We start from the raw sequence: 12,173 nt of genomic DNA, 5'->3' as shown, positions 1-12,173 counted from the left end.
AGAGACTACAGAGTAGTAGTCTCTTAATAAAACTCATCATGAAAGATTCTCTGGTGTAGCGTCACATAAGAGAAAGCAGTGGTTTTCAGGGAAGGGCGCTAGGGACACTGGCCTACATTGGGGTAAACATTGCACAATTTTAGAGGCCCCACAGCCGCAATGAGTTTATTAATCTGAGGGAGAGGATATGTGGGGCTTACGGTACTGGTAACAACAGTATCTATTAAAGAGGTTAAGTCATCCTCATTCGTTTTTAAGGTGGTTTTTCATTTAAGAGTAAGGCAAAGTAGAGCCCAGTGGGTCCCTCAGAGCTCCAGCAGTCGGCAGGGCTTTGTTGATTTTTTTGCCTTATTTTTCAGTCTGTGACAGTGTTTATCTAGCATGTAGGCATCTCACATTAAGGGCACATTCTAGGAGAGAATGGCATAGAATTACTACCTCTTAAAGGATTTTGCGACTGTTGGCGCTTCAGGACCATAGTCCAATTTGGCGGTTGGGATTTATTCATTTGGAGAACGTGAGCCGTGGCTTGTAGCTATATTAGTAAGTTAATCAGAAACTTATCTGTGGGTTCTTTGTAGGCTTAGCAATTCCTCTGCTTTCTCTCTCATCCTAATCTGTTCTTTTTTTATTATGTAGAAGATTGATGTAGAATATATCCAACACTAGCCCAGCCTGATTAATATGGCAGGCAGCCCATTTCCAAATGAGACTGTAGCCTCAGGATTAGAGGTTAGGATTTCACATAACATTGTTCTTCTGACAACTCATACATTAAGTATTCTTTGTCAACCCCACAATTCAGTGCATCAGTTCTGCTTTCTTCCTGTTCATTGTCCAGCTTTCCCATATGCAAGGCCACTGAAAAATTCATTAGAAAGTCCTTGACCTTCGTCAGTAAGTGCTTTATTTTTTTAATAAATCATTTTATTGGGGGCTCTTACAGCTCTTACAATAATCCATACATCAATTGTATCAAGCACATTTGTATATATGTTGCCATCATCATTTCCAAAACATTTTCTTTCTACTTGAGTCCTGGGTGTCAGGTGCTCTTTTTCCCCTCCCTCCACTTCCCTCCCACCCTCATGACCCCTTGATAAATTATAAATTATTATTATTTTCATATCTTACGCCATCCGCTGTCTCCCTTCACCCATGTTTCTGTTGTTCATCCTCCCTGGGGTGGGTGTTGTACATCAATCATTGCAATTGGTTCCCCTTTCTTCCCCTTCTCCCTCCACGCTTCCCCTTCCTTCATGGTATTGCTGCTCTCAATATAGGTCCTGAGGGGTTTATCTGTCCTGGATTCAGTGTGTTGAGAGATCTTATCCATAGCAGTGTACATACTCTGGTCTAGCTGATTTGTAAGGTGGAAATTGTTATGATAGTCGGGGAAAGGAAGCATTAAAGAGCTAGATGAATGTTGTATGTTTAGTCAGTACTACACTGCACCCTGGCTGGCTCGTCCCTCCCTTGTGACTCTTCTATGAGGGGATGTACAATTGTCAACAGATGACCTTTAGGTCTCCATGCCAACCTTCTTCGTTCACATCGATATGATTGTTTGTTTTGGGTCTTCTGGTGCCTGATACCTGATCCAGTAGTAACCTTGTTATCACATGGGTTGGCATGTTTCTTCCATGTGGGCTTTGTTGCTTTCCCTGCTAGCTGGCTGCTTGTTTAACTTCAAACCTTTAAGACCCCAGACACAATGTGCTTTAAATAATCTTTGCTTTCAGTAAGTGAGGTCATCTATCTGCACTCACATACACTCAAACCCACTTGCGGTAAAAATAAATTCCATTCATAGCAACGCTTTAGGACAAAGCAGAACCGCCCCACAGGGTTTCCAAGGCTGTGGTCTTGAGAGCACACGCCACACTTTTCTCCCATGGAGCAGCTGGTGGGTTTGAAATGCCAACTTTTCAGTTAGCAGTCAAGCTACTCCTTCTCATCCTGATTGGATGACTTGCATAGCATACAGATTGAATAAGTCAGGTGAAAGGATGCCACACCTTCCCTGATTTGAACACATGCAGCCACCCTCCCTTTGTTCTGACTTGATAGTGAGTGGGGTCTTAAAAGCTTGTGAAAAGCCATCCAAGGTGCAACTAATGGCCTCTCCCCATCCAGAGCAAGGAAGAGTGGCACAAGCCAGACACAGACGACAGTTAATCCAAAGGACGAATGGACCCCACAGACACCAATATCCATGGGTCCGTGACCAGAAGAACTAGGGAGTGCTCAGCTACCATTGCCAATCACTCTGAAAGAGACCCCAATAATAGGAGTGAGGCAATAAGGCAGTTTGGATGGATCCAATCAATAAATGTGCATGAATGCATCATGCCCCACTCCTTTCCCGAAGCTCTTACCCTGGGTGTGGGGAGCTGTACGGCCCCTATTGCCAGGTTCTTTTGGAAAACTGCTTGGGCTATTTTCATGACCCACCCTACTGCCGTCAGTTCCATTCCAACCTGGGGGACAGAGTGCAGCTGCTCCACAGGGCTTCTGAGGCGGTACATCATGACTGAACTGGAGGGCATCATTTCCGCCGTGGCGTGCTGCTGTCCGACCTTGGGTTAGTGGTCCAAATGAGCCATCCAGGCAACTGGCGACAGAACACCCCAGCAGGCTCTATGCCGACCCAGCTCTCTACGGAAATGGTGGAGGGGGAACTGCCTTTTTTTTGGGTACAGTGACTGCATATACCTTCCATCTTCTTTTGATGCTTCCCGGAGTCATTTGATAGTGTGTCCATGGAATCCTTCTGAGATTCAGTGGGGCTTGATTTTCTCCCTCAGTTTGAGAAAGGATGAGTGTGCTCTTCCACCGTTCGCGTCTTAGACAGTTCATCATAAGTCTGTGTTTGTCTTCTAGAGCTCTCCTTTGAAATCTTCTACTTCTTTTACTGCGTCTTTGTGTCAATACGTTTAAGTGTCTTCCACCATACATTTTGGTCTTCTCCCACTCTCCTTTTTTTTTAATTACCATTTACTTTCTTCATGTATGACGACCTTTATGTTATTTTACAATTCTTCTGGTCTTCAGTTATTCGTATTCAAATCTATTCTTCACATGGTCTCTAAATTTAGGTGGAACGTATTTTGGCTATTGTGGGCTTGTTTAATTTCCTTCAGCTTCTACTTGAACTTGAGTCTAGTCAGTTCAAAATCTGTTCTGCAGTCAACTCATGGTTTTACCTTGACTGATGATATTGAGTTTCCCTCGTGTCTCTTCCCACAGATACAGTCTATTTAATTCCAGTGTAATCTATTTAGCAAGATCGACATGTTTGGTTATCAATGTGTTGTTTAAAAAAATGGTATTTCCAATGAGTAAGTCATTGGTCTGCCAGATTTCTGTCATGTGATCTGCAGCCTCCTGCACCATAGCTATATTTTTCAACCGCTGATATTTTGTTTCTAACTTGCTCATTCCAATCCCTAACGGTTATCAAAACTATATCTGCGATAGGTGCCATATAATGTAAGAAACCAAAGCCCTGTTGATCACTTTACTGATAAAACACAACCTCTTATCTACAACAATCTCATAGGTTTTCATGTAAAGACAGAGCTTTATACATCGAAATCACTCAGAGCGTACTCTTTGAATGAAAGTCAAATGCCTATAGATCAAAGAGGAAACTCAGAACACTAAATGGTTAATTATTGATTTGTTGAAAGTCTGTTGACCCAGCCCTCATTCTGACTTTTCTCTGACTAAGGAATGGTGTAGTTGTCGAAAACTTGAACATGGGGTAATCCAACCTCTGAGTCCTCTTTGCTACTTAGGACCCTGGGGCATGAAAAAGTAATTCCTCTTTCATTGGGCCTTGTTTTTCTCCTTTGTTGTTGGGGAATGACCCCCATCCCACTGGTTATTGTAAAGATCAGAGTCAGGGAGGTGGAGTGTTGAGAGTACTTTCCATGGCACCCGATGTGCAACAGATGTTCCATGAATAGCACCAGCCAAACCAATGGCCATCAGGTAGAATCTGACAAATGGTGAACAAATGAGTCAGAATAAAACTGTCTCCATTGGTTTTTGACTGATTGTTTTGGATGTGTATCACCAGGGCTTTATTCCGAGGTGCCGCGGGGTGGACCAATAACATCCCAGTTAGTAGCTGAGCTTGTTAGCTGCTAGCACCATCCAGGGACTCCAGTGAACCTGTCATCAACACAAATCAATGCTCTTTGTGGATAATTTGGGTTGCCAGAATCCTTATTAAGGGGCAGATGAAACACAGAGTTTCTCTGTGTTAATTGCTGTCAATTCTGGCCCCTCAACCCTTTTCCTTCCTGTTCCCATTGCTCCTGCCAGATTCCCCCTCACACCTCTCTGGGCGACAGAGCCCTGCCCGGGCTTTTCCTGGAATCACTGTTCCTACACAGAGCCTGACTGACCCAGATTTGAGAGCTTCGTTATTTCTCTCACTTAAGACTCGTATGGCTGCCCATTGGTGGCGGGAAAAGTGCAGCCTCCTTGGCAGGCTCGCCTCAGTGGCAGCACTCCTGTCATGCAGCTTGATGCCACAGCGTAATCCTTCCTGCGAGCCTAGTGCATAGACCCCTGCCCACCTTTGCACGGAATACTTCCCGTGCTCCAGAATGCCTAGCCAACTCCTGCCCAGGCTTGTGAAGCTTTCTGTTGGCACATGTTCCCCAAATGAGCCATGCCACCTCCTGGGGAGCACTACATGGTCTCTCCCTCGAACTCACTGCCCAGAGGCCCGTTCTCCCTCCTAGCTACCAGACCCGAGAGGGCAGAGCAGACCCGTCCCTGTGGGTTTCTGGAACGGTAACTCTTTATTTTTTAAATCATTTTATTGGTGGCTCATACAACTCATATCACAATCCACTGTAACCCTTCCCCCCCACACACAATGAGTTTTGTTTCTTTATTATTTTTTAATCATTTTATTGGGGGCTCACACAGCTCGTATAACACTCCATAGTTCAATTATATCAAGCACACTTGTGCATATGGTGCCATCATCATTTCCCAAACATTTTCTTTCTACTCGAGCCCTTGGTATCAGGTCTTCATTTTCCCTCCCTCCCTCACCCTCCTACCTTCGTGAATCCTTGGTCAATTATATATTTTTATTGTTATTTCATATTTTACTTCCTTCACTCACATTTCTATTATTCATCCCCCTGGGGGTATATATCTAACCTTGTGTTCAGTTCCCCCTTTCTCCCCCGCCCCCTACCTCATGCTATCACTACTCCCACTACTGTTCCTGAGAGGGTCATCTGTCCTGGATTTCATGTATCAAGAGCTCTTATCTGTACCAATGTCTGTACTCCGGTCTGGACAGATTTGTAAGGTAGAACTGGGTCATGATATTGGGGGGCGGGGAGGAAGCATTCAAGAACTAGGGAATGTTGTATGCTGAAATGGTAACTCTTTATGGGAGTAGAAAGCCCTGTCTTTTTCCTGCAGAGCAGCTGGTGGTTTCAAACTGCTGACCTTGTGGTTAGCAGCCAGCAGAAGTAGATATCTACCCTTTATCCTGGATTAAGTCTATAGTACAAACGTTTTTAATTGCGAAGTGGATGCTGAGTTTTTGTTTGTTTCTGAAAAGGGAGTGGTAGGCCAAATAATTTTGGTCATTTATGCTCTCGGGCATCCTTCCTCTCCAACACAAAAGAATTGGCCTTTCCTTCCTCGGGACACCACTGGATTGGTCACACCCTCCCAAACTAGACACAGCTCTGCACCTGCATTGTTGGGTGTGAGGCTTCTCTGAGCACAGCATTACACTAGGTTAACGAATAATCATTCTGTACATTAATCGTGTGATCATTTATCTAGTTCTTCCACGGGATTTTCTTTGAACCCAGGAATATAAGGTTAGGATAGCATCTTCCTCTTCTATTCCTTAACCCAAGTGCTAAAGCCTGCTACAGGCTCAAAGACTATCTATTGAGTTGCCCTGATGGTCCAGATAGCATACAACTTTCATGGGGGTTTGCAATGGATGCTCACTGGGCTGAGACAATGTGGCTTATTCCTCCCAGGTGCCTTCTCTAACCCTGAGCCCTTCAACTATGCGGTGGAAGCCTATGAAGCCTACAAGAAGAAGTCTCTGGCCAGAGATATACTTGATGAGCAGAAGAAGGTTCAGGAAGCTGACCTAGTGATATTTCAGGTTCGTGTTCCCTCTGATACATCTACTACCTTAGAGTCAACACATGTACAGACTCATTCTGTTCCTCAAAGTGCTGTTAAGTTTGGGCACATTTGAACACATCTCAATCCTCTATTTGGATAAGGAGCTGCTTGTAGCTGATAGCACCTCTATAAAATTGCTGGCCCTCAAGTGCCTAGTGTGGAACAACTGTCCGCTCGACCAGGGGCCCATGAAATGTCTCCGTCTTCCAGATCCGGTTGCATTCCCTCCCTGTGTGTGCAGGGGCTGCCTCAAAGCCAGGTCTGTCTACACAGCACTTGTCAAGACAATTCTGGCCAAAGCACCGGCTCCCTGAAGTTCTCTGGTCACTGAGAGGAGCACCAGCTGCCCTCTCTGCTCCTTGGCTCCTCACAGGCCCTCTCCCTTGTATTTATTCACAAATGGTCCAGGGAGCTGAAGCCTCAGAGAGGCGAAACACCCCCCAGAAAGTCCCACTAAACCAGGCTGCGGCTTTCACGTATCCAGATCGCTGGCTGCAGTACTGAGCAGGTGTGAAGCCTTGTGTGTGATTGTAAGCCGGGGGCAAAGCAGACACATGCGCCTTTGAGGGAGTCTTTACAGCTAGGGAAAAGAGGGACCTTTTATAAGGGCTCCGGTCACTTGCCCCTGAGCTGGACAGTGAGATAGGCCATGGCGGGGCTCCTGGCGGAGCTGGAGCCAACAGCCCTCTCTCCTGGGACTTGCGTCTTGGCTTCACAGGCCAAGCCCTGCAGTTACTAGATTCATTTAATCCCAAACCAGCACCCCCCAAGGAGTGGATCTGATTGACCCAGGCTGTCTCCTGCTGCCATCCCTACTTGAGGGCAAGAAGTGGCTGGGAGAGCAAGATACCATTCTGCTGGGACTAGCCTTCCTTGTGGACGTGAGGAGCCGGGTCCAGTGGGTCAGGATCAAGAGGAAATGGCACACTTTGACTGTGAAGGTCACAAGCCCTTCATAAAGGGACAAGCACACTCCGATAGGGGCGTGGACATGCCTCCCCTTCTTGGCCCTGCACCCCTCCCTTCTTCTCTCTGCACCCCTCCCTTCAGCTGTCCCTTCCTTTACCAACTGACCTGGACTGACTGACCAGGTCACAGTACAGGGTGTTCTTTCATCCTGGTGATGCAGAGGGAGTGGAGTACCTTGACCTAGGTGACCAATGGTCATGCCAGGAGAATGGATTCAATGGTGACCTCCCCTTCTCACGCGCTGATGATCCTAAGAACCATTCTTAGGACCTTTCTGCGTGACCCTGACCCCAAAGTCTGCCAGCCCAAGTGCATCCGTGGAAGTGGGCAGCTGCAGTGCGCCCAGGCCCACTCTTTCTACAACACTTTTTCCTTTCTGCCACTCCCCTTCTCTTCCCCTTCTCCATTACCTTTGTCCCGATCCTTTGCCCACACAGTCTGTACTCTCCATTGACTGTCTCCTTCCAAATAGTGGACATTTCCTTCATTGCCGTGTGTACCATTGCTACCATGGCCCCCCTCTCCCAGGCCCTTCCTGTGCCGGACCCGGAGCATGCCGTGGAAGGCTGTGGGGAGGAGCTATCAGCAGCCCCATTTGTCTGGACAAAGAGGCAAAGCGAGGTCAGGCAGCTCACCAACATCCCACAGCAGCAGCGTGTGGGGCCCGGGATTCCGCCAAGCTGTAGGTTGAAAGCATTAGGAACCAGGGCTTCTCCTTCTGGCACCAGATTATCATCTGTGTGCATCACCCTTTATCGATGATGCTGTTGAGCAGTGTTAGGACTTGGACTTGAACCAGAGACAACTTCAGGAAGATCTTAGTGTAGCTCATCAGAAGGCAAGGTGTCAAAGTGCACAGATTCTCAGAACCAAACTCCACCTGATTCCCAAATGCCAGTAAGGCCCTTCTTTCCCACCCACCCCCACCCTCCACCCCCACTGCCACCCCCCAGCACGCGCAGAGGCCGTACTCCTTCTTACACTATCATTTTTGCCCTCTCTTCTTGATTGGCTCAGTCTCTCGATTGCTACCACAGCGCCATCGTCCACCAGGGCTTCCCACCCCTTTCTGCATGCTCAGGGGCTTTCCCTGGGGTTTCAGAGTCACCTCCACCCCATCTGTTGTCACTGCACCCACACTGAGCATCGGAGGAAAGGGAAGAAATAACCCCTGACCTCTGCTGCCCACCGGCCCAGATGCCAAACCGGGAACAAGCTTTGCTCTGAATGATCAAATAGGATCAAGGGGGGAGATCCCAGCAGTCACAGCACTTGCTTCTCCCTGTGCCCCACTCCAGTTCCCACTGTACTGGCTCAGTGTGCCGGCCATCCTGAAGGGCTGGATGGACCGAGTCCTCTGTCAAGGGTTTGCCTTCGATTTCCCTGGATTCCATGACTCTGGTTTCTTCAAGGTATGTGGTCTGGGGCCGGGACGGATGTGGGGCGTGTGTGTGTATATGTGTGTGAGAAAGAACGTATGGGATGCGTGAGAGCGTGCGTGAGCATGATTTTGAGTAAGAATTTGTGTGTGTGTGTGAGGTGGGTCGGTTCACCGGGTTGTGCTTATACTTGTTTTATTGCCACTCTGATTGCCCAGTAATGTGTGCAGTGTCTCACACGCCAGGCAGGCATGTGGTCCACATAGTTTCTGAAGGCACGGAGCCTTTACTCTACTGCAGACATAGACATGCCCGTGCCAATCCATGCACATCCAAGAGGGCATGGGGCCAGTTGTTGGGGCAGGTTGAGGTGTCCTCGCAGCAGGTAAGACTGACTCCAGAGAGGGGGGTTCCTCCATGATGAAGCGCTGAACCCAGGCTACACTCGATCTTTGCTGTGGTATTCAGCTTCTCCATGGCTGAACAAGACAAAGGGAATTCCTCCCTGTAGGGTGAGATCTTCAGAAGCCCTGGGAGCTGCTCATTGACAGGGAGCTATGGGTTTATTACTGAAATAAGTTCTTACCAATAAAGGATTGCTTTGCATGTGAAAGGCCTCGGACACTAAGTGTGCCTAAGGGTGGTCTGAATATGCCAAGGCTCCTCTCCGACTGTGAGGCGGTGCGCACGGGCCACGTTCCGCTCACTTCTGGTGGCAGTCCCACAGCGTCACTGCTTCAACCAGGCCCAGGTCACAGACGGCTCCCCTGAAACCTGATGCCTGTCAGAAGCCTGAACATGTCCATGTCCACATAGCCCACTTCCTTTGGTCACGACGGTGCCTCTTGTTGGGCCGTCGTCACCTGGGGCCCGCCTACCAGAGAGATTACATTTGTATCTGTCCCTGGAGAGAAGTGACTACAGATGCTCCCTCCTACTCACGGGGAGCCCTCGGACCGGTAGGGCGTCCCTGCTGCTCTCCAGCGCACACAAGTTGTCTTCTTCTTGGCAGGGTAAGATGGCACTCCTCTCACTAACCACAGGGGGCACTGCAGAGATGTTCACCAAGGATGGCGCCATTGGAGATTTTCGGTACTTCCTCTGGCCTCTGCAGGTAGGTGGACCATACTTGGCTCCTTGGCATGGGACCATCGTACTCTGCTGCCACCACTCTCCGTGGCTTCCCCTGACTGTTAAAGTGGGACTTCATGTAAGTCCAAACCTTACCATTTGGTTCCCATTTTTGTCTAGAAGAATTATGTCTGCGTGAATGAAGGCCCGCACTGAGGGTGGCCTTGGGGAAAGGTGTGTATGTTAGGGGGCTGGGTGCGGGTGGGCAAGAGGCTCAGTGCTCCAGCAGGCACATGGGGTAGAGCAGCCTGCAGTTCTGATGTTGCTCCTTCAACCTCTACCATCGCCTGGCATCCAGTGCCCATGTCCTCCTCATCACCACTCACCTCTAAGACTCAGGGACTGAGGATACCCCTCCCCAACACCTGGGGCTCTCTTTACTATCTCTGAAGAGACGGTGGGAAACCGTGCACAAAGCTTGTCTGGTGATCAGGTGATCCTCCTGAGCACCGTCCCTTCTCTAAGACAGAGCTGGAGGTAGAAAAGAAGGGTGTCAGCTCCAGGCCAAGGCCTTGTCGGCCTCTCCCCAAACTCTGAGGAGACCTGCAGCCCAAGGTGAAGTTGGTCTCCAGGTCCAACTTGCTCAGGACACGTTGAACTGTGGGTACTCCTGCCTAGAGCCACAGGAGAGGGGTAAGCCACACAAGGGTTTATAGTCAGGATCACACAGGGGAGGAGTGTCATGTCCCCAGGGCAAAGCGGTCTTCGAAAGGAGAACAGACAGTGAATTCCAGTTAGCAATGCTCGGCTGAGGGAAAGGATACTGCCGAAACCTCCTTCTCATTAGGCCATGGGTCAAGTTTTAAGTCTTCCAGTTTAACAAACATTACTACTTTCTCCAGTTGTCAGAAGCACGTGCTGTAGAGCAGTGGTTCTCAGCCTCCCTCCTGCCACAACCCTTTAATACAATTCCTCATGTGGTGGTGATCCAACCCCCGCAACCATAAAATTGTTTTCGTTACTACTTCGTAACTGTAATTTTGCTGCGTTATGAATCAGGTGACCCCTGTGAAGGGGTCGTTTGACCCCCAAAAGGATTCATAACCCACAGGTTGAGACCTGCTGCTGTAGAGAAACATGGAAATGTGAAGTATAAAAAACAAAGCCAGTCTGCTTAGCCCTACCCTCAGAAATAAATCCTGAACCATCGTATATTGTTTATTTTCAGCTCTCATTTATTCATATCTATGCCTATGTATCCACATTCAGAGGTATTTTTTCATAAATGGCTTACTACTTGCTACTTACATTTCTTTGTTTCCATTTACCATGTGTCTCAGGCAGCGTTTTATGGTGGCACTTTGTCAGTAGAGCCACCTTAACCTAGAATAATCCGTCTAAAGATAGTACAGTGAACCCTCGCCACTTAGCGCTTCGACTTCCTCGGCTTCACTCTATCGCGGTTTTTGCGTAACAGCGCATGCTCTGTCATTACTGCCACTGATTGGCTCATACTGTACACACTTGATGCCATAAATAATATAATAAATAATAAATGATCATTGTAACGTCCAAAATGTTTTACTGTATTTTCCCTTTTTCGTTTAATAAATTGGGTAATACGAGAGTAATGGTGACTAAAGGGGGTTTTTTCATGTCCTCTATGCTCTAACTACGAAAATATTTGATTTACAAATAAGGAATCCTACTTCGCGGAATTTCATTTATCACGGTAGGGTCTAGAACCGATTAACCGCGATAAACGAGGGTTCACTGTCCACCTGGGTGATCAAAAGTATAAATTTGAATGTTCCAATCAGTAGCAAAGATCACAGACTAATCTCAATTGTAATAATAGAATTCGGAAAACCCATCTAGCCTGAGTTCTTCCCCTCCTTCGGAAAGCCCAGCATGCTAATGCTGTCAGAAAGTTCTGTGGCGTTAGCTTGTCTAGTGCATTAAAGTCGCTCTGCTCGTTTTTGAATGTCTGTTTCATATCTCTTTAGTCTTTTAATTTGACTAAATGATGCCAGTGGGCTTGTTTCTTAGCAGCTCTTTTCTTTCCTTGTGTTTTAGCATGGCGTCTTGCATTTCTGCGGATTTAAAGTCCTGGCCCCTCAGATCAATTTTGCTCCTGAGTTGGCAGCAGAAGAGGACAGAAAGGGGATGGTGGCATCCTGGGCTCAGAGGCTGAAGAATATCTGGATGGAGGAGGCTGTCGACTGTGCACTGTCTTGATACTTTGGGCATTCACATTTTTGTGCCTTGTGTACAAGATAAGAGCAATATAACACAGATGCAAGCAAATGTAATGAGCAGATGCTGCTACAATAAAATTAAATGACAACAAAATCTCTGGATATATTTAAAGATGTGCAAGAATGAGTATCTTTAGGGTTTTATATCACCAGATCAAATATTTTAATAGCTGATTTTACTGAACTCTATTGCTAGATCAATATCATTTTGCACAAGGCTTCCTTTTCTTTACTATCTAATGTCTTTCCATTTCTATATTGTCAGCCCGTATGGATAATTTTATTTTCATGTAGTTCTCATGTTATG

At 47.3% G+C, this 12,173-nt stretch overlaps 1 protein-coding gene across 1 annotated transcript in view; it reads left to right on the top strand.

The window, feature by feature from the left end:
* LOC101660020 (ribosyldihydronicotinamide dehydrogenase [quinone]-like) overlaps nucleotides 1–11,960 on the top strand; it is a 32,577-nt gene extending 20,617 nt beyond the window's left edge. The window contains exons 4-7 of the mRNA XM_045298044.1: nucleotides 6,036–6,166; nucleotides 8,457–8,570; nucleotides 9,550–9,651; nucleotides 11,685–11,960. Of these exons, the coding sequence (XP_045153979.1) occupies nucleotides 6,036–6,166; nucleotides 8,457–8,570; nucleotides 9,550–9,651; nucleotides 11,685–11,846 (509 nt within the window). The 3' untranslated portion in view covers nucleotides 11,847–11,960. The remainder of the gene's footprint in view (nucleotides 1–6,035; nucleotides 6,167–8,456; nucleotides 8,571–9,549; nucleotides 9,652–11,684) is intronic.
* Nucleotides 11,961–12,173: the final 213 nt, after the last annotated feature.

This window comes from Echinops telfairi, unplaced genomic scaffold (assembly GCF_000313985.2).
Source record: "Echinops telfairi isolate 266 unplaced genomic scaffold, ASM31398v2 ScPeMD7_7424;HRSCAF=8462, whole genome shotgun sequence".
Classification (NCBI taxonomy): domain Eukaryota; kingdom Metazoa; phylum Chordata; class Mammalia; order Afrosoricida; family Tenrecidae; genus Echinops; species Echinops telfairi.
Note: the sequence above shows the minus strand (reverse complement) of the source record. Positions and strands in the feature narration are given on the sequence as shown.